The 26,063-nt window shown below is 51.7% G+C and overlaps 1 protein-coding gene across 1 annotated transcript in view; it reads right to left on the bottom strand.

Annotated features, from left to right (window-relative positions):
• Nucleotides 1-25,760, bottom strand: part of LRRC20 (leucine rich repeat containing 20) — a 63,886-nt gene extending 38,126 nt beyond the window's left edge. Inside the window, exons 1-2 of the mRNA XM_029201297.1 lie at nt 25,682-25,760; nt 19,741-19,879 (exon numbers count right to left, since the gene is read on the bottom strand). Coding sequence (XP_029057130.1) covers nt 19,741-19,822 — 82 coding nt within the window. The 5' untranslated portion in view covers nt 19,823-19,879; nt 25,682-25,760. The remainder of the gene's footprint in view (nt 1-19,740; nt 19,880-25,681) is intronic.
• Between the last annotated feature and the right edge of the window lie 303 nt (nt 25,761-26,063).

Consider the following 26,063-nt stretch of genomic DNA (forward strand, 5'->3'; position numbering starts at 1 on the left):
CCAGAACTTACTACTGTAAGTTTTTCTGTCTGTGACATATGACCACAGCCACCATTCACTGACACCAGCTGTGGGTCCAAAACTGCTCAGGGCCTCAGACCTACAATCTCATCTGCTCCTCACAAGTACTCTGCAAGGTCAGTTCTACACTTACCCTCATTTAACAAAGGAGGCAACTGAATCACAGAGAAGTTAAAAGATTGGATTGCCCAAGGTCATATGATTTATTCAAGGTCACTCAGTTAATGAAATAATAATCAACATTTATAGAGTGCTTCCTGTGTGAAAGTCAGTGATCTCAGCATTGTCATATTAACTTTAAAATTTTTTAAATTTATTTTTAATTTTATTTATTGACGTATAGCTGATATACGATATTTTATGTTTCAAGTGTACAACATAGTGATTCACAATTTTTAAAGGTTATATTCCATTCGTAGTTATAACATATTGGCTATATTCCCTGTGCTTGTGTATTTTATACATAGTAGTTTGTACCTCTTAATTCCCTACCCCTATCTTGCCCCTCCTCCCTCCCCTCTCCCCACTGGTAACCGTTAGTTTGTTTTCTATATCTGTGAGTCTGTTTTTCTGTTGTTGTCATATACATTAGTTTGTTTTATTTTTCAGATTAAGTGATATCATAAGTATTTGTCTTTCTCTGACCTATTTCACAAAGCATAATACCCCCCAAGACCATCCGTGTTGTTGCAGATGGCAAAATTTCATCCTTTTTTTTTTTTGTGGTACGTGGGCCTCTCACTGTTGTGGCCTCTCCCGTTGCGGAGCACAGGCTCCGGACGCGCAGGCTCAGTGGCTCATGGGCCCAGCTGCTCCGCCGCATGTGGGAGCTTCCCAGACTGGGGCACGAACCCGCGTGCCCTGCATCGGCAGGCGGACTCTCAACCACTGCGCCACCAGGGAAGCCCTCATATTAACTCTTAATCCTCATAACAGCCTCATGAGATGGGAACTATTATCACCATCTTTGCTTTTAGAGGAAGAATCTGAGACAGACCTGCGGGCTTGTTAGTAAAGGGCATAGCTGGTCCTGAGCTTGTGCTCCTAACCACTATGTACACAGCCTCCCTACAATATGTAACTGTCACTTGGGATGGTCAGCTGCTGTGAAACAAGAGATCTTGAGTTCCAATGAGCAGACAGGCCTTCCAAGATTTACAATGAATTCCTGTGGACACTGGTATGCTGCAGTTACCATGGAGCTATATTAAGGAGGTTTAGAGTTGAAAGAGCTGGTGAAAGAATTATCCAGAGCCTGGATGTGTCACTTAATTGGCTGTGGGACCTCAGGCAGGACCCTTTGGCTCTTAAGCCCTTGGTGTGCATCTCTGGTAAATGCCAAGGTTGGAGCTGATCATCTCTGAGACCCCTCCTGGCTGCCACTCTGAATTCTAGCTGGTGGTTCTCAGACTTGGCGACACACTGGGCCAGTCACCCGGGGAGCTTTACAGACTCTTGATACCTGAGTCTCGTTCGCAGAGATTCTGACTTAATTAGTGTGAGTTGGGGCTTGAGAATCCAGGGTTCCCAAGCACCCCTGGTGATCCTAACATACAGCCAGGGTAGAGAACTCTGCACTACGCCATCACCTCTCAAACTATAATGTGCGAACAGATTATCTGGGGATCCTGCTAAGATGATGCTACAGGTCTCGGGCGGGACCTGAGATCCTGCATTTCTACCAGGCAGGTCCAAGGACCACTCTCAGTGGCAAGGGGGGTCTGGGGCATCAGCATCTCCCTTGAATCTGTTGGAAATGCACATTCTCAGGCCCCACCCCAGACCTACAGAATCAGAAGCTCTGGGGGCGGGGCCCAGCCATCTGTGTTTTAACAAGCCCTCCAACTTGAGTCTGAGAATTACTGGCTTAGAGAGACTAGGCCTCCACCAGCTGAGGTTTCTTGGCCCTGACTGATGGTCATGATGGTGACAATAATGACAGCAACTCACATTAACTAAGTGCTGGCTGGTCCATGCCTGTGCAGGGGCTTTAAGTTTGCTCACTCGAGGAAAGTCATTTTGCCCTGGGTGCCTTCCGATTCCCCTCAGACTGGGCTATTTCAAGACGGAGCCACCGTCTCTTCATTCTTCTCTCTTGCTTGTTCATGTTTCCGGCTCCGAAAGAGGCACAGGTGACCATCGGTGTGGAAGCAGCTGGGCTGGGCTCAGGAGGCCCATGTTCTCATCCCGGTCCCTCTGCTATTAGCTGTGGGGTCTCAGGGAAACAACTTCTCCAGGGGCCTTGACTCCTCTTCTGTAAATGAGGGTTTAGACCATGGTACCTGGGGGGGTCTCAACCAGGCTGGACATTCTATGACTCCGTGATTCTACTGAGCAAAGAGCTCTGGCCAGTGCTCCTGTCAAAGAGGAGAGGCTGCAAGCTGCAGCCAAGGGTTCTAGAATTGTCTGTGCCTTAGAACATGCTGGAACACGCAGTATAATGGGGGGATCTGAAGCTCAGGGAAGTTGGTCACCCAGGTCCACGAGTAGAGAGCTGGGATTTGAACCAAGAGTAACCCAACTCTGATGCCCATGGTCTTTCTACGACCCTACATCAGTCTACACCACACTATGCTCCCTCCTCCTACTACCGTCAGAAGATAGTCCTAAAAAAAGGTGATATAATAATAGCTTACCCTTGTATGGCGCTTCCTATGTGCCTGAGACTTTCTTAAATATTTGACACACTTTATCTAATTTAATCTTCACAACAACCCCATGAAGTAGGTAGTATTACGTTCATTCCCATCTTATCATTGTAGAAACACAGGCTTAGTAGGTTAATAGAAGAACTGTGATTTGAACCCAGGCGGTCTACCCTGAGAGAGCTCAGTTTAGCAAAACATGTGGGATTGTGCAAGGGCCTCAGATCAGAGGCCCTGGGTGGGATGAGACTCTTATTCAGGTGCCTGGTATAGAGAAAATAGATTCTTCTGGAACATGAAAATGAAAACTTAGGCGTGGGCCTGCTGGGAAGAGCCAGGACCCCTTCCAGAAGATCAAACTCCCAGCACCTCCATGTATATTCAAGGGCTAGGGGTTGGGAGCTGGCATCCTGGCGTAAGAAGCCAAAGGGCTGCCGTTTTCTGAAATGCTGTTTGATCTCCAAAGCTGGGATGTGCGGGGTGCAGACAGCAAGCGAAACAAGTCATCAAGGACTGGTGTCAACGCACCAGTGCACACAATTAGGCTGGATTCTGTTATCTGTGCACAGTGTTTACAGAGCTAACTAGTTCTAGAAGGTTTAAGAGGAAAAATAGAGCCCTGGCCTGCCTCCTGGAAAATCCCCTTCCCCAGAGACAACTGCTTTGGGGATTTTCGGGGATTTTGCTGGTGTTTAACTCCCAGTTTCTAGAGCAGCCTTTTCCTGGCCTTTCCCCATCTGTCTCATGCCACCTGGGGAGGAAAGGTCACAGGATGAGCTCACCGAGCACTGCAGAAGTCCAGAAAGTTCCACCACAACAGTAGTTATACTGGGTCCTGGCGGGGAGTTAGAGAAGGGCAGAAAGGTGCCCAGGAAAGGGGAAATGTGCATGGCATCTTCTGGGAACATGGCGAGACCACTGAACACGGCCATGGCTTTGGGGGTGTTATTTCTTCTACTACCTACCTTATAGATCTCTGTATTGTAGGATATTTTTACAACAAGCGCTTACTACTTCTTACAAATATCCTCAGTTTAAAGAAAGTAACATCCCTAGCGTCCAGCTATCCATGGGGAACAGGCCAAGGAGGCTGGTCAGTGGAGATCCATCCTGATGGTTACATGGGGAATGGGGTAAAAAATCCCACCAGGGCCAAGCTCAGAGGGGCTACTGCAGAGCACAGCCGACAGCCCAACAACAAATGCTGCACACGTGAGACTCTGGAACTCAGAGGCGCTTTCTCCGTGACCTACTGCAGAAGTCCCAGCCTCTCTGGGAAATGATGGAACTGCAGAGTGTCTGCCTCCGCAAACAAAGCGGAGCTTCTGGCCCCCGGCCAGTGGCCATCACACGCAACAGTCAGGATGTGCTCTAACCACACAAGAACAGCCAGAGATCTAAAAAAGGAAGAGGCACCTACAGTGTGGGCCTGAGAGCACTCTCTTCCTCCAGATCCAAACTGAGGCTTTTCTTGGGCCGGGGCTTTCTTGCTATGGAATCTCAGGGAAGTCACTTAACTCCAGCCTCAGTTTCCCCCTCCATAAAAAGAGAACAAGAATTCACACAAAATCCTCTACATGCATGTCCATAGCAGCATCATTTGCAACAGCCAAAAGTAGAAATAGCTCAAATGTGTATCAGCTGAGGAATGGATAAACAAAATGTGGTAGCTCCATACACTGGAATATCACTTGGCCATAAAAAGGAATGAAGTACTGATACAACATGGATGAACCTCAAAAACATTAGGCTAAGTGAAAGAAGCCAACCACAAGAGGCCACATACTGGATGATTCCCTTTAATATAAAGTGTCTAGAATAAGCAAATCCATAGAGACAAAAGGAGAATGGTGGTTGCCAGGGGCTGGGGGAGATTTGAGAAATCTGGAGTAATTGCTTAGTGGTACAGGGTTCCTTTTTGGGGTGATGAAAATGTTCTAAAATTGATCGTGGTGATGGTTACACAATCTTGTAAATATACAAAAAGCCACAGAATGTTACACTTTAAAATGGTGAATTTTATGGTATGTGAATTATTCCTCAACTTAAAAACAATGAGGACAAGATGATCTAACTAACAGGGCTGTTCTGAGCATGAAATAAAAGGTCCACAAGGGGCCAAGCACAGCATGGCAGACAGTGTGTACTCAGTAACTAAGAGATGCTGTTATGAGGATGAAAACACATTGTTTTGATGCGAGAATTCATTACAAGGATGTGCTTTAGCTCCGTTGCTCCTTGAAGGACGAAGAAGACCCCTGGCAGTCACGTATTCCAACAACATCACAACAAGGAGACAACCATATGTGTGTGTTATTGTGGGATGTGGGACTTGGCAAAACAATCCCTGCTTCTTCCCGGCAAGCCAGCCAATCACTTAAAAAAAATAAAATCCTGTATTTAATTAAAACCAAAATTTAATCCCACACAGAATACAACCAAGTGACGTACAGTCACTGATTTGAGATATTAAATTACTTCATTCAATCGATGACTCACCACTAACACGTAGAACAAAAGGGAACAGAAACGGTGGCCACACTGATGCCGAAAGCGTGGCCACCATCAGCTCTGAGGCGGTCACAGCCGGTCTGAGCAGAGGCCACAAGCTGAGCCAGGTCTTGGAGAGGCCCAGGCAGGCTCTGAGGTCTTCTATAACGATAACCGCAGCCAACACTGACTGAGCATCATCTCATTTAATCCTGACAACAACCTCTGAGGAAGGGCAGTAGTGTCAGTCCCCTTTTGCAGATAAGGAAACTAAGGCCCGGAGAGGTTAAGAATGTGCTCAAGGTCACATAGTAAGTAAAGATGGGAAGGAGCTTGGCTTGGCTTCCCATTCTCTCAAGGATGTTGCCCTGCAGAGCCAGTCTGGAGACCTGGATTCTGATCTGCTGCTGCTCTTAACTCATCAAGTGATCTTGGGCAGGTCACTCTTGGACCTTAACCTTCTCATGCATAAAACACAGAGACTGAACTGAGCCCATCTCTCTCCAAGTGTGGAACTCACAAATCTGGCAACAAAAGACCAGATTTCTCAAATTGTAATGTGCCCATGAATTACATGGAGATTTTGTTAGGATGCAGGGTTTTTTTGTTGTTTTTTTAAAATTTTATTTATTTATTTTGGCTGCACCAGGTCTCAGTTGTGGCAGGGGGGAATCTTTGTTGTGGCATGCGGGATCTTTGGTTGTGGCACACGGACTTCTTAGTTGCAGCATGCGGACTCAGTTGCAGCATGCATGCGGGATCTAGTTCCTGGACCAGGGATCAAACCCGGGCTCCCTGCATTGGGAGCGTGGAGTCTTAACCACTGGACCACTGAGGAAGTCCCAGGATGCAGGTTCTGATTCAGCAGATCTGGGATGGGGCCTAAGCAACTGCATTTCTAACAAGCCCCCCAGGGATGCTGATGCTGCTGGTCCTTGGACCACACTCTGAGAGGGACTTAGATGGTGATCACTGTACAAATAACAATCAGCCACACGGTGAGAAAGTCCCATTTCAAATTCTCAGTCCTCTAGTCCTTGCTTTACCCCCTCTTTAATGGGGAAGCAGATTCAAGCCTAACCTAAGATTTCATAACCGTGTTCTGTTTTCATCCTTGTTTTTATAGTTATCAACTATTAATGAAAAACTATGTTGATTTTCCATTTACAGTAATGATGTAAAGTTCTTTTTAAATTGTATATATGCTAAATTTATTTAAAGAAAAATGTTAAGTAATAATAATCATAGTTAATACTCATAGCACTGAGCATATGCTGGCCACCATTCTAAACATTTATGGGCATTACCCAATTTTCATCCTCACAACTCTAGAAAGTAAGGACCTTTTAGACATAAGAAAATGGAGATTTAACTCAGATCAGACTTAACTTGATCAGAGAGATCAAGTAACTTGCCCAGGGTCACACAGCTAATGAGTGGCTGAGCCAGGCTTCAAACCAGGGCAGCCTGACTTGAGAGTCAATCACGTTACTCCACCTGTGACTGGGAGTACACCTGGCCCTCTGACATGGCCCAAACCGTGAACATCACATGCACATGGTTAAAGGGAGGCAAACACTTGTTCCTTGCAGGCAGGGACAGTGTCCTTTCACCTCTCATCCTCCCCAACACCCCCAGTGCCCGGCACAATGCCTGGCCCACAGGAGGAGCCAGTGCATGTCCCAGAATATATTTCCCCGGTCTAACTTGCTGGGCAGAGGAGACCTGACAGTACTCTTGCCATAGCAGAAGCCCACGTGTGCATGTGGGCTTCTCCAGGGGTGATGAGATGCCAGACAACTCAGCGAGCCCGGAGCCGGCTTCTGAGCAGGGCAGAGGGCAAGGGGGCTGCAGCTGACAGCTGGGGAGACTGTACTTACTGAACAAAGGCAGCGCCCGGGCACGAAAGAGCTGCAGTTACTGACTGGATTTTTACAATGCCTTTTCTCCTCCTCAAACAATCACTCAGGCTTGAAATAATAAGGAATTCTGCCCTGTAAGGCATGCTTTCTCAGAGGAGTAAGTGGGCTTCCTGAGGTCACAGCTGAAGAACTGAATGGATCCAGGAAGTGGCAGCAAACGCCTCCAAGCAGCACCGTGGGCTCAGCATCTGACCCAGCCAAACACCAGGGCCTGGCCGCCGGCTGCACACCTCACCGCAGCCACCCACCCGCCAGTCCTCGAGCTCACTCATCACCCAGGTGTGGCTCATGCCATTCCCACGGTCTAGAATGCCCTTCCCTCTCCGCTCTGCCGCTAGAGCTCCTCCTGCCAGCCCAGCCCACCTCCCCCAGGAAGGGCGTCCCAACCACTTCACCTTCAGCCTCAGGACACCTGCCTTCGTGCTTGTGCTGGACCATCTTCCCCCAACTGGTAAGTATCCGCAGACTTGCCTACAGGATCCGTGAGCAATGAACCTGACCGGAGGAGCACGTGCCCTCCTGCTGACTACCCCTCAGGCCGAGCACAGAGCTGGGCAAACACTTCTGAATGTAACCATGTCCCTCACCCCTGGGAAGCTTTGCTTTGGGATCCCCCTCTATAAAATGGGTGTTCAAATGCCCTTTCGGGGAATGAAGAAAAGAATGAGCTAATATCTGTTTAGGGTTTGAACTCATGGCAAGAACCCTGCTGTCTGTGGCAAAGATGTGATTAATATGGTTTTACTGTTACCTAAAAGACACCAGCTTAACAACCCTGAAATCCAACTTGACAATGACCACGGCCACTTCTTCACTGAGGAATCCCTCCACACCCTGCCCCACCCTTCCATACCCATCACCTGAATACCTCTCTCCATTCAAGAATGGACTCCCCATGCCACACAGAATGAACCCACTCTCTGCAGCCCAGCAATCCCGCCAAGGGATCCGGGTCCGACCTCCCTTTTTAGGTATCCTGCTTGCGACTCTGCTCCCACCTTCTGGCCGAGCCAGACTACTCATTGTTCCCTGCAAATTCCCTTTATTTTCCCACCTCTATTTTTGCTGGTGCCGTTCCCGTTAAGTAGAATGTGCCCCTTATCCTCAACATCTTCTCCCGGCAACACCATGTTACAAGGTCTTGTCTAAAGACCACCTCTCCAAGAAGTCTTTGCTCAAGTCCTCAACTGATGGAACTGCTCCCGCGCTTAAGCTCCCGACGTGTGTTTGCCGCCTCTATCAGGGCGCCTCGCCCGTTTGTCTTCCATGAGAATGACTAATGTGTTTGTCTCACTCGTCCTGGCAGGGCGGAGAGCCTCTTGAGGGCAAGGATTAGGTCCCAATGAAGCGGGTGGCCTGTTGCAGAGGGCGAGGGAGGCCAAGAGACTCGAGTTTAAATTCCAGCACAAGATTTGCTGGCTGTGAGAAGCCGGGTAAACCACTACAGCTCTCAGAGCCTCGGTTTCCCCTTCTGTAAGCGACATGAAAACAACACCCGTCCAGAGCTGTTGAGAAAATCAGATGCAATCATTCATATGACAAAGATTTCCTGAGTACCTAGCACACGGTAGCACAGTCCAAGGGTACAGTGATAAGCAGGACAGAGTCCCTGGCCTCGAGGAGCTTACACGCCAGCCTGGGGAGAAGAGTGGTAAATACAGACGCAAATACCTGAAAGAATGTCAGGCAATGACACTGCTCTCCAAAACATAAAACGGTGTAATGCGGAGCAGGTAACTGAGGCAGGGGCAAGGGCAGCAACTCTCACTAGGGCTTCTCAGAGGAAGTGGCATTTAGCTGAGACAAGAATAAAAAAGAAGGCGCAGGGCATGCAAAGATCTGGGCAAAGCACGATCCAGGCAGCAATACCAGCAAGTGCACGGCCTAATGGGACACCTGCCGGAGCTCAGTAATCAGCTGCCTCCTCCTCCTCTCCCCTCCCCATCCTCTGCAGAGCCTGACACAGACAGACGGGGCACACAGTGAATACACGTTTGCTGACATGAACTCGACAGAATAAGGAATCCCAGCGATACACTGGAGCATGACAAAAATATGCGTCTTAGCAAAACACAGTCAACCACGATGAGGCAGATGCCAATTAAGCAGCTCTTAATTCAACCCCATCTTTAATGATAACAACCTTTGGCAGCACCTGTCTCTGAATAAACTACAATTTCCCAACATCTAAAGGTGAGCACAGATCACTCATTTCAGCCTGGGTCACCACACTTACCGCTCGGGGTGTGTCGGGGCTCCATTCCAGAATGACTGGCTTTGCCAGGCCCCTGCATCACCTCCCTCCATCCCCAGCTGCCCTGTCAGCCAGAGCCATGTCGAAGCATTTGATTTTAATAACTTCCTCAGCCTTGCTGATTTTAATAACCTCAAGGCTAACACTCTCATATTTGGGTGACACAAGCTTTTTTTTTGTTTGTTTTTTTGCAGTACGCGGGCCTCTCACTGTTGTGGCCTCCCGTTGCGGAGCACAGGCTCTGGACGCGCAGGCTCAGTGGCCATGGCTCACGGGCCCAGCCGCTCCGCAGCATGTGGGATCTTCCCGGACCGGGGCACGAACCCGTGTCCCCTGCATCGGCAGGCGGACTCTCAACCACTGCGCCACCAGGGAAGCCTGACACAAGCTTTTGATGCCACCAAATTATCTATTTGGTTATCTCTCTGAGGCAGAACATTTTTGTTCTTCCACCAACATACATTTTTTAAAGCTGCATAATTATCCATGTGGTTTCAGAGAAGATTTCTCTTTGCCTTCAAAACAATGCTTCTTCAGTGCCAGTGACACAGGGCAGCCTGGCAGCCTATTTAACCACCTGCTTCTTGGGATGTCTGCTGTTCTGTGCTGGTGGGAGGCGTGAAGGATGCACTGGGGCTGTCAGGGAGCCCAGAACTAGGGCCCCTCTGGGGCAGCAGCACTTCTGCAGACATCTTCATTTCTAGCTGGCTATGCCCATATTTCCCTGCTATGTGCTTCTTCAGGGGTGTCCCTTGGAGACCCCAAATCATCAGAATCTCCTTAGCCACCCAAACGGCCCAGGCCTCCCTAGTTTACATGATGACCAGGTTTCAAACTGTATGCCGCCCACAGCCAATCGGCTGCCCAGCCCCTCCCGCAGCCTCTCTTTCCTCTCGTCCTCCTCCCACTGGTCTGACTCAGGACAAGGCCACACCAGCAAGGCCCGGCGCATGGAAGGTGCCTCTTCCCTGCTATCCTTTCCATGGTCTCACATCCATCCCGTGCCCGGCGGTGCTCCTCTGAAACCCGGCCCAGATCACGTCACTCCCTGCTCAGAACCTGCCAGGGGCCCCCCACTGCTGCCCAGATCAGGTACAGCCGAGGCAGCTTGGGGCCCCATTTAACTTGCTGAACACAGATGCTGAGTGTGACTCTAGTGTTTTTGAAGGTACGTGGTTCCCTACAGCCTGGGTGTGCTATCTGTGAGCCCGCAACCTCACCTGGTCCCCAACCATCAAAACGGTCTGTCCCAGGCTGCAGGTTAACACAGGGCTAAGAACGTAGGCCCTGCAGTCGGAGCGCCTGGGTGCAAATCCCCGGCTTGGGGAAGTTGCTTAGTCTTTCTGTGCCTCAGTTTCCTCCTCTGTGAAATGGGGACAATAACAGCAGCTACCTGCTAAGGCTGAGCGATGATTAAATCACCTGGTTGTTTTCTTTCATGGGTCATTTGACTCTAGGTGATCTTCACTTTTCAGGCTCTCTTTAGAACCTAACCTCTGTGTAAGTTAGGACTTTACTGTAGGAACTACTTAAGGTGACACTCAAGGCCCTCTGAGATCTGGGCCAGCCCCTACCTCCCCTCCTGACTCAGCTCCCTTTGCTCTCCTGTGTTGCTATTCCCATCACAAGCACCTGCCTGCATGCTGCCCCACCTTTGCTCAGACACCCTCACCTAGAACGCCTTCCCCTCACTCCTGTCCCACACCTACACCGCTAAACCTGCTCCGTCCTTTAAGGTTCAGCTGAAATGCCGCCTCTTCTGTTCAACCCCCTTAACACGGATGCTAAACCAACACCCGGCGTGTACACAACTCAAGACAGTAGAAGGGGAACTCATCCTCACTTAGTTCACTTTAGGTTCTGCAAGCATTCCACACGCCATGCAATCAGCTGGCCGCCTGGCGGCCTGTCTCCAGGGCTTGCGGCATTTCCACAAGTCACCGCGCCATCTAGGGCCCAGTCTCCCTGCTGTGATGAGACCTCCACCTCCCACTGGGCTTCCCTGGAGGCCCCTCATGGCTGGACCGGCTCTCATGGCTGGGGTGATTTCTGCAGACCGAACAATGAACAGGAGAGAAAGCTAAGGAGAGAAGACTGCGCGATTTGTACCTGTGGGATGAGGGAATTCCTCCATCCATCCGACACATGACTTCTGAGCACCAACGCTGTGTCGGGACAGCATCACAGCAAACAGGGACCCAAGGGACAGGTGTGCTGTGCTTGAGAATGCCCACCACAGACCCCCCACTCTTATCCTCCCTCCTTCCAGAAGACTGAGGCCCACAGTGGGGCTGGGATGGAGATGGGTGGGGCTCGTGGCCATTGGAGCTTCCAAAGCTCTAGAAGGGGACTCAGGGACTCCCCCACCACCAACAGAGAGACCTGAGCCACTACCAAAGGGCTTTGGGGTTCTGTCCCATCACTGCTACAGAAACAACTTCAGGACACAGCTCACCATCCTCACCCTTTAGCAACTCTAGAGTTAGCCAGCGTAACCTTGCAACTGTTCCTCTAGTTCCACAAGACACTGTGCCAGGGGGGAGGGACCAGTGGACCAGAAGACAGGGTGGGAGGAAGCCCGGCCTCTCTGTTTACCCTTTGGGCCTTGTGCTTTGTGCACTAGGCACAGGTGATACATACTGGGTTTTTTAGATATAAATTTATTTATTTATTTTTATTTATTAATTTTTGGCTGCACTGGGTCTTTGTTGCTGCGCGTGGGCTTTCTCTAGTTGTGGCAAGAGGAAGCTACTCTTCGTTATGGTGGCGGGCTTCTCATTGTGGGGCTTCTCTTGTTGCGGAGCACGGGCTCTAGGCACGCGGGCTTCAGTAGTTGTGGCATGCAGGCTCAGTAGTTGTGGCTCACGGGCTCTAGAGTGCAGGCTCAGTAGTTGTGGCACACGGGCTTAGCTGCTCCGCGGCATATGGGATCTTCCCAGACCAGGGCTCAAACCCATGTCCCCTACATTGGCAGGTGGATTCTTAACCACTGCGCCACCAGGGAAGCCCTGTTTTTTAAAGTTAAACATATATAGTTTTAAAAGTATTCCGCAGAGTGCAAATGCCCAGGCTGGAGCCACAGAACAAATTTTCTCTCTCTCCATCCCAAGAGCTGCCTTCCAATACTGAGCTGTTCTCTTTCCCTCCACGGCCCCTTCTATACCTGAGGCTGGGGGTCCATACAGGACCCCAACGAGCCCATACCGACCTGAGCACAAAGAAGCAATGCCAGACCACAGCATGGTGTAAAAGGATTTCCAGGGACTTCCCTGGCGGTGCAGTGGTTAAGACTCCACGCTTCCCATGCAGGGGGCATGGGTTTGATCGCTGGTCGGGGAACTAAGATCCCACAAGCCGTGCAGTGCAGCCAAAAAAAAAAAAGAGAGAGAGAGAGAAAGAAAGGGATTTCCAGAAACCCCCACCCGGGCCCCTCCTCACCTGCCTGAACAATGGGCTCAGTGCTACCTGCCTGGACACGGCCATATGTGTCCACCTCTCTGGGGCCAGTTCAGAAGCAGCCAGGACTCCACAGGCACCCTGAGCTGGGCTGGCACCAGTCACTCTGCTCTGGAATGAGAAGGGCACGCCAGGTGCAGGCCCTGCATTTCTGCACCACAGGCTACTGCACTGTGCCAGCTCAGTACCAGTGAGACCCTTGGGCTCTCTGAAAGCTCTACTGGTTTCCCTTTGTATACTGGTTATTTGCCTCTGAATGATACCCTCGCACACTAGCCTGCCAGGGTCTCACCTCCACCCCTTTCTCTGTACCGGCACATCCTGCCAAGCAAGACCTCCTGATTCCCCACCACCAGCGCCCACAGTCTGCTCTCTCCAATACCCAAGGGCCAGGAAAATGAAAGGAAAGCAAGATCAAACTAAAGAAAGGAAGGAAAAGCTCATCACAACAGTTGGGATGGTGGCTACCTCTGGGGGTGGGAGCGGCTTTTGGAGATTCTGGCAATATTCCATGTCTAGACCTGGATGGTAGTTACATGAGTATTCGTTTTACAAATATCTGCTGAGCTAAGTATATATGACTTTATGGACTTTGCTACCTGTGTATACCTTTTCATAGCTTCTTCTTTTTTTTTTTTTTAAAGAAAAATGACTGGGTGAAGGCCACTTAGAAAGGAAAGTCAGGGAGGTCTCTCTATAGACGAAACATTTAGGCTGAACCTTAACGTATGAGAAGGGCCCAGCCATGAAGAACAAGGAACAGCATCCCAGACAAAGGGAACAGCATGTGCAAAGGCCCTGAGGCTAGAAAGGGTTTAGCAATTCAAGGAACTGAAAGGTGGCCCATCGGCAGATTTGAGGCTTCCAGCCCTCGCGGTAAAGAGACGGGCGGCCCCGGCCAGGCTGAGGGCTGCCCTGTGACAGACAGCCTGTTCCCTCCTCCATGCCTTCGGAGCTGACCTGTACCTGGCTGATCCTCAGGACTCCCCGGGCCAGGAGACATGGCAGCAAAACACACACCCCTCCCCTACTACCAGCACCAGCCTCCTGGGTTCTGGGCCAGGAACTGTAGACCCAAAAGCCCCTCCTGGAGCCAAAAAAGACTGCTTCCACCACAAACCCTGGCTGCCCCCCTCCCTCAGGACGTGTGTGTGAGTATGTGTGTGTGTCTGTCTCCCCTTCCAGACTGGGCACTTCTGGGACACTTGGGTCCTCCAGGGAAGGTACACACAGTAGGTGTCCAGTGTGTGTTTGTTGACAAAGGAGCCGGTGGCAGTATCTGACCCAAGGGAAGATGTTATTCTGGTCCAGTGAGTATGTATGGAGTGCTTCCTGATACTGCATTTACTCGGCACTCTTGCTCAAGAAAGGGGCTGCAAAATCAAATCACTGGGGAGTCAGCTAGGAATGCAGACACAGGATGTGAGCCGGCCAGGACGTGGAAGCCCTTGTCGGGACCTGGCCCTCACACCCTGGCCAAGTCCCTGACTCTGCTGCCTGTCACCAGGTCGGCTGTGACGGGGTGCCATCTGCTGGTGAGACAGGAGAAAAGTGGCCAAAGCATGAGTGAGCCTGAGAGGAGGGAGGGAGGACAGGAGGGGAAGGGGGAAAGGAGGGGAAGGGGGAAAGGAGGGGAAGGGGGAGAGTAGGGAACAACATATCCCTTCTCTCACTAGCCTTGGTCTCCTCACTTGGTTTTCTCACAGCGCCCAGCCTAGCCGCTCAGTTCCCTGAGGATGGATCAAGTCCATGTTCATATTCATTCCCTCTCTCCCTCTCTGTCACACACACACACACACACATACACACACACACACACACACACACAGAAATCCAGAGGCCTGCCCAGACAACACCACCCCCCCTCACCCCACCCCACCCCTGCCACCCAGCCCTCCAGAACCCACCAGGAGAAGGAAGTTCCAGATTGTAAGTAGTAAGCCAGTGGTTCCCAAAATTTGAGGCAGGGAAGAATCATACAGGGTTCCCATTAACATGCAGGTCACCATGCCCAGCCTCTGAGATTCCACTGTGAAAGCTCTAGAGTGGGGTCCACGATCTTCACGTAAGCAGAAGCAGCCCACAGGGGCTTCCCCCTTCTCCTTACCACCTGAGGCATATATTTTTTTTAATATTTATTTATTATCATTTTTATTTTTGGCTGCATTGGGTCTTCATTGCTGCACACAGGCTTTCTCTAGTTGCGGCGAGCAGGGGCTACTCTTCGTTGCGGTGCGCGGGCTTCTCACTGCGGTGGCTTCTCTTGTTGTGGAGCACGGGCTCTAGGCACGCGGGCCCACCTGAGGCATGTTAAATGCCCAGTATGGCAGCCTGACACACAGCAGGCCCCAGATAAATGCTAGCTCCTTTCCTTCCCAGCTCACCTTGTTTCTTCCTTCTTCCCATCTTTGCCAGTGCCTGGATCTCAGCCAGCCAAGCCCTCCCTTCCCACACTCTCCCAAGCCTTTCCAAATCCTGCTCTTCTGAAGTAATGATCAATTTTTTAAAGTCATCCCCCCAAACCTGGAAGCCTCCCCCTGAAAAGGAGTGGGTGCAGAGTAGCCTGGCCTGATGGTCCACTGGCTGGATGTGCTGCCATCTGATGCCAGGGAGGGAAGGGTAAGGTCAGAAGCCCCTCAGGGGTGCAAGGACCCAGGGAAGTCCAGGTGGGCATGAGGCCCTTAAAAAGAGGAAAAACTAACTTGGGGAGACAAGAGGGGGATAGAGAGGAGTTCCTGGTTCAGGGGAGGCGAGTCCGAGGACAGTGCAGAGTTCCCAACTCTTTGCAAGCTCATTCAAAAAGTCTAGAAGATGATGCTGAGGAGGGGTGAGGGGCTGGAAGAAAGTGGCTTCAACTCAAACCTAGGCTCAGACCAGGGGCCAGATGGAAAGAAGCCCACTTCTTGGGGGTCAAGAGGCCTGGAGTGAGGCAACAAGGGCTGTGAACCAAAGCTCAGGTTACAGGAGGAGCAAGCCTGGCTCTGGAGTGCACCCGTGAGTGGCCGGGGCAGCACGAGTGATGCTTCCCAGGGTTACCTACCTGAGTAAGGTGAGAGTCTGTAACCGAGCTCTCCCCAGCCCAGCCTCTGCAGGGATCTCCCACTCTGCAGCATTGGAACAGACATCCCACCAGGCCTGCGCCCCCAGCCTGTGCACAGGGAGGCAAGCTGGGAAACTCAGCAGAAGGGGAGAAGCCAGGGAAGCTCATTCCACACCCAGGGGCAGGGGCTTAGAGCGGAAGCTACTCCCTTAACTCCTGTACCTCTTGTCTGCTGTTGGGAAGTGGGTTTTACTTTCACCTTCTAGAGTGGCAGGTGGTCCTTTCCCTAAAATCTATTCTTCTCTGCTTGTGAGAGTAATATGTTCATCATAGAACATTCAAAAAATGAAGAATGGTATTTTCTAACATCCATTTGTATCTTATTTCTTTCCAATTTTTATCTATGTATATACACATGTTTAACATAATTGGCATCTTACTGTCTATACAGTTTGGGATCCTTGTTCTTTTCCAATTCACATTATACATGAGAATTTGCCAGTCCTCATGGAAGCACATAATGAAATTTTACACACCATGGTTAATAGCTACGTAAACTGCATTATATATTAGCTGTAACAGAAGTTCTTCAAGCAATTTTCTAGTACTGGCTTTTTAGTTGCTTCAGATTGTTTGCTCTTTTACATGAGAACCATATTGGGTTACTTCACCTATCTTTCAAGACCCACATCAATTCCCACCTCCTCCAGAAAGCCTTCCCAGACTCCTTCAACACCCAGCAATATCTCCCACCTCTGAATTACCACCACCTGTAGTCCATCTGACACGGCTCAGCACGGAGCCCGTGCATCAGTCACTGCTGTCCTAGTGGCGGGCCAGTCTCAGGTCCAGAACTCCACTGCACGTATCCCTGGGAGCTCCCCAGCACTGTGCACACAGCAGGTGCTCAATACGTGCTGACTGCTGACCCCTCAGATTGCATGAGCCTGATGAGCTCCACCTGCCAAAGGGTCAGGGTTGCAGGCGCCCACAGTGGCTTGCTCTGACATTCTGCTTCTTCTTCGGGCACTGAAGAAGTAAAAAGGCCCCCTCATTCAGCCCTGAGTTTAAAGACCCAGCCACCTCCATGTGAAAGTCTCGAGCTTCAGCCAAGACCATCAAGGCTCAAGCATTGAACTCCTCTCCCAAGTTGACTGGCGATCAGCAACCATCTGCCCCCCACGCCAGAACAGAGAGGGCCCAGGCGCTGGTGCCAGCCAGTTAGGGTTCCAACCCCAGGCACTGCAGTGGCCAGGCAGGGCTGCCAGAGGCCTGGCTTGAGTTTTTCAGTGGGCATGACCCGGGCAGAGAGAGAAGCTGGCTACAGAGTGCCCTACCCTAGACGCCCTGCACAATTCACTCCAGGCAGGGCATCCACTCTGTTCACAGAAATCCCCACCTGGCCTGCAGAGGCAACTGAATCTGCAATCTCTGGTCCTCAGACATGGAAGTCTAAACTCAACACAGCCTTGCAGGCTCTCCGCCTGCCAGTGGCATCCCTCATCTCCCCCATCCCCAGCGGCAACTCTGCAGCGGCCTTGCCCCCCACTCAGGCACAGCCCTCCCGGTGCCTGGGACACCCGCCTCCTCACTGCTGCCTCCTGAAATCCTCCCTCAAACAGCATGTCCCCAGGAGGTCAGAATTCCACTCTCCCAGCTCTGCTGCCCCTCTACCCTGCCCCCTTCACACATCTGGATGAGAATGAGCCGCATATGTGTCCCTCTCCCCTGCACCATTTTAAGGTAGGGGTAGGTTATTCACCACTGAGATCCGTCGATTTGCACTGAACTCCCCATCCCAAGGCAAGTGGGGACACCCAGCCAGGTGACTGGCTGACACCTGGAGGAGGTGCGTTGGTGGTAGGGGAGGGGAGGGACTTAGGCCCCACCTCCAGCCCTTGGAGATGAGAAAAATTAAAAATAATAGCTGCCATTTATTGAGCTGCTCATGCCAAGCACCTTAAGACATTACAATTGCTCCCTTGATGAGGCAGGCACAATTACCATCCCATTTTATAGATGAAGAAATCAAGGCTTCAAGAGGTAAAGCAATCTGCGAAGGAAGCAGGCTAGTAGGTGGCATTGTGGGGATTCAAATCCAGGCCGTATCAGTGGTGGAGAGTAAGTGCAACCCTATGAGTGACCAGCACAGGATTCCAGAATTCCTTTCCTGAGGGCCCACAGCCCTCAGTGCACCAGCCGAAGGCTCCCCCCGGCACCACCCCCTGCCAGACTTCCCTCCAAAACCAACAGCAATCTTCAAGTCTGTTTGCTGACAGAGGAGATGCTTCTCTCACTATCGCTCAGTTCAGTAAACACCGCTATGTGCTTTACAAAGTGCCAGACACTGCTCTGGCTCTTGGCAGATGGGGGACAAAAGACCACAGGATCCCTCCCTTCCAGGGACACTGAATGAGTCCCACAGAGGAGGAAGGGAGCAAGGGCCAAGGGCTTCCTGGAAGAGGTGGTAACCAAGTACATCTTGAAGGCTGAGTGTCCCTCCACTTTCTGGGCCGCCACCCCCTGCCCCAGGACCCTCAGACACACCTGACCAATGGTTGCTCACAGAAACGCTCCACCGTTCCAGTCTCTGGGCCATTACCAGGCAGTAACCTCCATGCAAAGGCTCCTTCATGAAACAGACAGACAGACACAGACACACACAGGCACACACATCCCTAACCTGCCGGTGAAATTCCTCTGTGTGCCAAAGACCCAACCCAAATCCCACCCCGTCAATCATCCCCCAGGCAGGGCTGCGTTCACCTCCTCTGTGTTCCTGCAACACACCTGTGGCTCTAAGATGGCACTTACATTCCAGCGGGACACACACATACACACACACACATACACACACACACACACGATCCCCCGCTAACTCTTGCACGTGGTGGATAGTCAACAAATATCTGCTGAATTCAATTAAATGGGATCGTTTGCTTAAGTGCTTACAGCCTTAGGGTAGCTGTACGGGCTAAAGCGCAATAACCAATTCAACAGTATATGATGCAATTCAATTAAAACAGTGGAATGAAAAGGGGCCGCCTGACTGTGTGACCTGAAAAAAGCCCACTCTGCCTTCGACCCTCCATCTCCTCATCTGAAATCTGAGGCTAGTCATGCCTGGTGGGTATCATCCATCACAGGGAAGTTGTGAAGATTCAATAAGGCAACACTTGGGAGGCACCTGCACAGGGCCTGGTACATGGGGCTACCCAGCAGTGCCACCTACTGCCACCTGGTCCAAGGGCACATACACACTTTGAGTCATCAGCAGTCTGAGGGCAGGCAGGCACGCTCCCGGCAGATGGAAGCCCTACTCAGTGCTTTTCAAACCTCTGTGAACTATGACCCATAGTAAGAAATACATCTTACGCTGGGACCCTGTATACACAAACTAAACACAACTGCAATAAAAAGTCCATGGAGGGACTTCCATGGTGGCGTATTGGTTAACAATCCACCTGCCAATGCAGGGGACACGGGTTCGATCCCTGGTCCGGGAAGATCCCACATGCCGCAGAGCAACTAAATCCATGCTCCACAACTACTGAGCCTGAGCTCTTGAGCCTGCGCGCCACAACTACTGAGCCCGCATGCTGCAAATACTGAAGCCCGCGCTCCTAGAGCCCATGCTCTGCAACAAGAGAAGCCACCGCAATAAGAAGCCTGCGCACCACAACGAAGTGTAGCCCCCGCTCGCCGCAACTAGAGAAAGCCTGTGTGCAGCAACGAAGACCCAATACAGCCAAAAATAAATTTAAAAAAAAGTCCATGGAACACAGCTCCTCATGGCGAGTGGTGCATGCTGATACTGTGTCTTTCACCTTCCCTTTCTATCTCATTTCCAAACTGATTCAATAAACCACGTACAGGGTGCCCTACAGCTGGAAAAGCCGTGCCCTCACTCACCCAGGGTGTCGGAGCCGCTCTCCACTGTCTCGTTGACCTTCCTCGCAACTCTGGCCACGGCCTCACCCATCTTCCTCAGCATGCAGACTCAGGTGTCCTGCTGCCAGCCACCAGGCTGGTCTGCTGCTCATAAAGGGACCTGCGCTTGGGGAAGACACAGGGCCATGAAGCGCCTGCCCACCACCAGCCAGGGACCCACCCCTGACCCACCCTCCCCGGGGAATCAGGCTGCAGGAAGCACGCAGGGAGGGGTCCAGGCCACTCACCTCCTCCTGAGGGGCCCAGAGCCCAGGCCACATCCGGCTCAGCCTTCAGAGTGACTGATCTGCCCGTCAGCCCGGCCCTACCAGTTTCCTGGGAGGACTGACACATATGACCTTGCCAGGGCTTGAACCAGTGGCCAGGATGATGTGAGGATTTAGGTGCGTGCTGGCCTGTGACTCACTTAACAGGCAGAGCAGTGGGGAGAAGGTGGGGTACAGCCAAGTGCAAGGAGAGACACCTGTCCCTCCATCCCACAGGCTCGGAGCCCAGTCCACAGGACAACCGCTCCAGCTCCCAGGCCTCCTCAGCCACCTCTGCCAGGTTCCTCCCGCAGGCGGGAAGCGGGGACACAAAGGCAAATGAAACACAGCCCTGCCTGGCCAGAGCTCACTGTCTGGCTGGTGGGTGGTTTCTAAGAATTCCCTTTCCATGCAGCAATACGGAGGCAAAGTTACAGTTTCAGCCACAGATCTGAATGTTAGCCTGCTGCTGAGTTCACTGGCAAGACCCCAAGGAAAAAGGAAGGGGGCAGGACCACTGGGGAGAAAAGGCTTAAAGAAGGGTGAGGACACAATCAAAACGATCAGCTGTAGAAGACATAAGGGACTCGGGAAATGTCTCCAACTCCTTTTTATTAGAGAAGGAAACTGAGGCAGAGAGAGGGACTCAATGACCTGGCCAAGGTCAAAGTAAGTAAATGGCACTAACCTGGCCCAACTCTACATCCAGTGCTCACTTCCTTACAAAAGTCACCCACATCACCAGCGGCAGCACCCCATGCAGATAACGAATTTGAGGCCAACATCAGTGCCCTTTTTTGCTCCTGGATCCCAATCCCAGATCCACAGACAGCTCAAGGAGCTCTAATGAACACATCTGAGGGTCAAAGGCAGAAGAATGTGAAGGGCAGGAAGAAGGGGGTGAGGGTACAAACAGATACCAAGAAAAAGTCCACATGTGCTCAACTGGACAGGGAGGCCCAGTCAAGCCCACTCAGCTGCTCAGGGAGAGTTAGTGATGAGTTCAGTATGTGCCTGCATCTCGCCAGGGAAGAAGACAGGCCTAATGCCCAACTCTGACATTTATTAGTTGAGAAGCCTTGGGAAAGATTCCTAACTACTCTGAGCCCCAGTTTCTTCATCTGAGTAGGAGATCTAGTAATACCTGCTGCAGTGGGTTCATATGAGGGTTGAACAAAAAATACATATCTTTCTAGACCAGGGCTCAGGACACGTAAGTTACTTAATAAATGCTAGCTGAAATGATCAAACAGTACACGTGCAGATATGATGCCAGCATTTAATCCCAGTTACATATCCATATGACTCAAACAAACAAGTCAGTGGAACTCATCTTTAAGGAATGAGTAGAACTTCCTTCTCTCCACCTCCAGGAAGTCTTCCCAGATTGCCCCAGCCCTCAGTGTTCTCTCCTCCTTAAGTTTCAGTAGCACGCAATGCCTTAGCTCAAGCCACTTAGGTTATTTATGAGCTTTTAAAAATATACATACTTATCCCCACCAGCTGGCCTGCAGACAGCTTAAGGCAGGGAGCAGATATATACTATGCTTTTCCCCTGCACTTTATACCACATACTGAAACAGATGTTCAGTTAGTTTCCCCCAATGGTGATGATGATCAACAGCCATCATTTGGGTTTCAAATCTAAATACAAGTCAACTGACTCTTACAACAAAGATACCATCTAAATGAGAAGGGTCATAAGTCCTAACAATGCCAGGTGGATAACTTGCAGAAGGTGGTCCAGGGTAGAACAGCAGGGAAGAGTGAGGACTATGGAAAACTGGACCCAACACCTTTATCATGCTACCTTGAAGACCAACCCCCTAAGCCTGAGTCACAGCAATGTTGCTGGAATCTTGGTGACTCAGTCTAATGCCTTTATGAATAAGAACACTGAGGACCCAAGAAGGAAGGTAAATCAGCCAAACAGAAACGAAAAACCTAGGTCTCCTAACTCCCAGCCCAGGATTCTTCGTACATACCATGCTCCCTCCTTTTCCTATCTCCAGTATTCATCATCAGTAACCACAAACATGTATTGAGCATCTACTAGGAACAGGGCATAAGACTGAAGAGGGAGGAAGGAAATATAGGAAACAGCTCTGACTTATGAGCTTCTGATGAGGAAGACCTTTCTAAGGAACATCACTGAGGCAATCCTGGCCTCACACAGAGACGAAAGGGAAGGTAAATCTCCAAGCTACCCAGGGTCTGTGCTAACCCTGGTGAGATTGCATAGGCTACTTTCAATCAGGCACTATGCCTGCAATTCTACTAGCTGCCACCAGGTGGGAGCAGTGGTGCCTTAAGCTAAAGAGCCTATTGAAGAAAACTAGTCAAATTTAAAACCTTACCCCTGGTGGTAAGCTCAGACACCCTATAGTGTGGGTAAGAGATTGGACATTGAAGCAGGAACAGCCTGTAAAGTCTAGGTGTCAGAGTAAGTCACCAGAAGGACAGGACCCTGACATTCCAGAGGATGCTCTGGATACAGCACAGATGTGCCCTAGGCCCCCAAGAGGTTCCAGCTACCTAAAATCACCAACCCCACTAACTGGCTAGGAAACCACCCTCCCTTCACCTAAAACTACCCATTCCCCAAGGGAGAATTTCTTATAAATTCCAGCTGACAGTCCCTCTCCCAGGTCAGGTGACCAAGGCCTGTCACTTTTTGGCATGCGCAGGGCTGAAATGGGAGGGTGGCAGGGCCATATATGGTATAAGGCCCAAGATGGGGTAGGAGGGCCCCAGAACTGAGGGGAGAACAAACTTGAGATGATAAGAGTCTGGAGTGGGTCCCCAAAAGAGGTCCTACAAGGTTGTCCAACTTTCCTGACTGCTCCTTCGAGCCCCAACCCAACACTGGACCTCTCTGACCAAAAAGTAGCAAGAATTTATTGAGCATGTAACAGGAGCCCTCAGAGACAGGGGGTGGGGGAGAAATAAGGCAAGCTGCTCTTCCTTTCTTTGGTTTTAAACTGTTTTTAAGAAAAATAGAGAATTGTCTGAGTCACATATGAGTGATGGAGAGAACTATGGACCCACTCCTCACTGAGTGAGAAGCCTCCTAGGCAGGGCCACCCTAGGACATGAGGGGCCCCTATCTATGCAAACAATTTGAGTCAATCAAAATCAGCATGTCAGCACCATTCTGGCTGCCCAGTCTCATGCAATTCCATGAAAGAAAGACCTTGCCAGCCAGTGGGAGCAGTCAGCACGCAAGGCAGCCCTCCTGGAACCAGACCACAACCACAGGGCCCCAAGACAACCCAACCCTACAGGCAGGCTCCTTGAGGCATCTGGTCAACCCCACAGGCAGGGGTAGTAGTAGCAGAAAATCAGAGAGTGTCCCAAAGGGGGGAAACAGGAACCACCAGCCCATATGGATCTGTTCTGGGTTTGGGGTCCCAGTCATCAGAGGTCAGCCTTAGAAAACTGCTCCAAAGTGCTCCAAATCCTGGAGACCCTTCAACACAGGGTCCAAACTCATACTCACACTGCTGCTTCCTCAGCAACACATCCCTCTCCACATCCCTCCCCAACTCCTCTTTCTTCAGAGTGTGCATCATAGCCCTAGGAAATGTTTAAATCCAACAAACGTGTGCTGGGCCCTTCTATAAGGCCCTCACTGGAAGAGTAAAGGTACAGAGACAGGGCTCGGGCCAGAATAAGCTTCCCATCAGGTAAGAGAGACTCAGTGACAAAAGGCAGAATGAGGGCTTCCCTGGTGGCGCAGTGGCTGAGAGTCCACCTGCCAATGCAGGGGACACGGGTTCATGCCCCGGTCCGGGAAGATCCCACATGCCGCAGAGTGGCTAGGCCCGTGAGCCATGGCCACTGAGCTCGCGCGTCTGGAGCCTGTGCTCCGCTACAGGAGAGGCCACAACAGTGAGAGGCCCGCGTACCGCAAAAAAAAAAAAAAAAAAGTCAGAATGAGCCAGATGCTGGAGGCCACAAGGCCAGGCCCAAGGACCATGTGTGCCTTCTGCCATGAAGGCACATGGCATGGCTGAGAAGAGGGAACAGAGGCAGGGGCTGAGCAGAAGTACCCAAATGATGACAGAAAGAGGGAGACAGGAAGCCAGTCTGTCCCCAGATTACTCGGGGAGGGGCTGGAAGCCACCCTATAAGTCTGTCCTCTGCTTCTCTTCGGGGAACTATGAAAGGTTTTTTGAGGAAAGCAGCCTAATCCAGCCAGAGTTTTGGAAAATTATCACTGTTGTGAGCAGTCCCATTGTCAGATGGAAACACCACCCTCCTCACTGGGTTGTTTTGAGAAGTAAATGACATATAACTTTTGAGAAATCTTCGCAAGTTGTCGCACACCAAGGCATTACTGATATGTGATTAAACCGCTACAGATGGTAAGTTAGGATATAATAAATGGAATGTCAGAAAAGAAGTTGTCCTGCTTTGTGAGAGCTGGCAATAGAGTCCTCCTGTATCTATAACCTGGTTTCACCTGGATACAGGTTTGGGGGGATGATTTTTGCTTAAACACTGACCCTAACCCTCTGCCAGGGCTCCAGCTCTCATCAGTGAGAACTCTACCTTATCTGAAGCCCCGAGATCTGTGCAAAGGAGCTGCTGTGACACCCCGTCCGCACCAGCTGCTCCTATATTTAGTTACTGGTGTGGGCACTTGGGAACTTTAGAGCCTGGCAGCCGCTCCGAAGGGCAACTCGAGCCTCTTGCTCCATGTGTGCAAGCTCCCCCCACTCCCACCCCCACTGGCTGCAGCGGGTCCTCTGGACCGCCCAAGCTAAGGAGCCACTGGGGAAGTGCGAAGCAGTCGGCTGGATCGGACCCAAGTAGCCCCGAAGGCCCACTCGAGCCCAGACAGAGTTGACCCACTTTTCCACCCAAGGGAACGAAGCCCGCTGGGGCGAGAGCGGGACGGACTGGCGCCTTGTTTTTGAGCCATGAGGTTCCCAGAGCCGCGTGCATGCTTCTGTATGGGCATCTAAGCATTCTCGGGCTGCGCCTCCCAGGACTGAGCGCGGTGGCCAGGCCAGGGTCCCCACGCCTCGCGCTAGGGGACCGCCTCACCGTCTTCCCCACCCCCCGGCGCCCGCAGCCAATGGCTCCTCGTCGCCGGCCCTCCGCTCGCCAGGCAGGCGGGGACTGGGGAGAATAAAGCAGGCAATGAGAGGAGAACGCCGGTGAACGCTGAGGGCCGGGGACTCCCGCGCTACCCAGAGGCCGAGAGGAACACTCTGGGACAGGCGTCTGCAGCTCCCCAGAGGGGAAGCAAACCCCTAAAAGTGTGGCTTCAGGGACGAAATTTACAACAGCCTCTCCCAGCAAGGGCGCCTCCCGCGGGGAACGGAGGCCCCCTCGGGACGGCTTCCCCAGGCTCCCTATTCCCTGGTACCTCGGCGCCCGCTCCCCCGAGCCAGCCGGGGTCCAGCCGCAGTCTGCAAGCCAGAGCCGGCGCGGCGCCGGGCCCCTTGGCACTACAGAAGCCGCAGCTGGTGCACCGCTGCTCCTTCCACGGGGTGACTTGGGGGAGGGGAGGGGAGGGTACACTACAGAAACGGGGACATTTCTCTCCCTCGCTCCCCCAGCCCCTCCAGCGCTTAGCCTCAGACTACGTTTACTTTGCGGGGCACGAAGGTGGGGCCCCGTTCCGGGCCGCTCTCTGCTCCACTTACGGCGACAATGCCTCCTAGCGCCCTGCGCAGCGCAGTCACGCTCCCTCGGCCGCCGGCGGCGCCCCATGCAGCAGCGGCGAGCTGGAACTGGCCGGGAGAGGGCAGAGGGGCTGCGGTCTCTGAGCGCACGGTCGCCCGGCCAATCGCCGCGCCAGGAGCCGCCCCGGGGCGGGAGTAGGCAGCCGCGCGCAACCAATTAGAGCGCGGGTCCTCACGCGGCGCCCCCGGAAAAGCGGCCTGTGCGCTCTCGTCCGCAGGGTGGATCCGCTTTGTGTTCGGCTTCTGGAGGAAAAACGCTTTGGACAGCGAGAGTGTAGACCGGAACGTGCAACAGAACCCAGGATTAATAGGACTGAGTCTCCAGATTTGTTTTTCTCGAGGG

Source organism: Monodon monoceros, unplaced genomic scaffold (assembly GCF_005190385.1).
Source record: "Monodon monoceros isolate NGI ecotype Baffin Bay Population unplaced genomic scaffold, NGI_Narwhal_1 Super_Scaffold_4, whole genome shotgun sequence".
In the NCBI taxonomy this organism is placed as follows: domain Eukaryota; kingdom Metazoa; phylum Chordata; class Mammalia; order Artiodactyla; family Monodontidae; genus Monodon; species Monodon monoceros.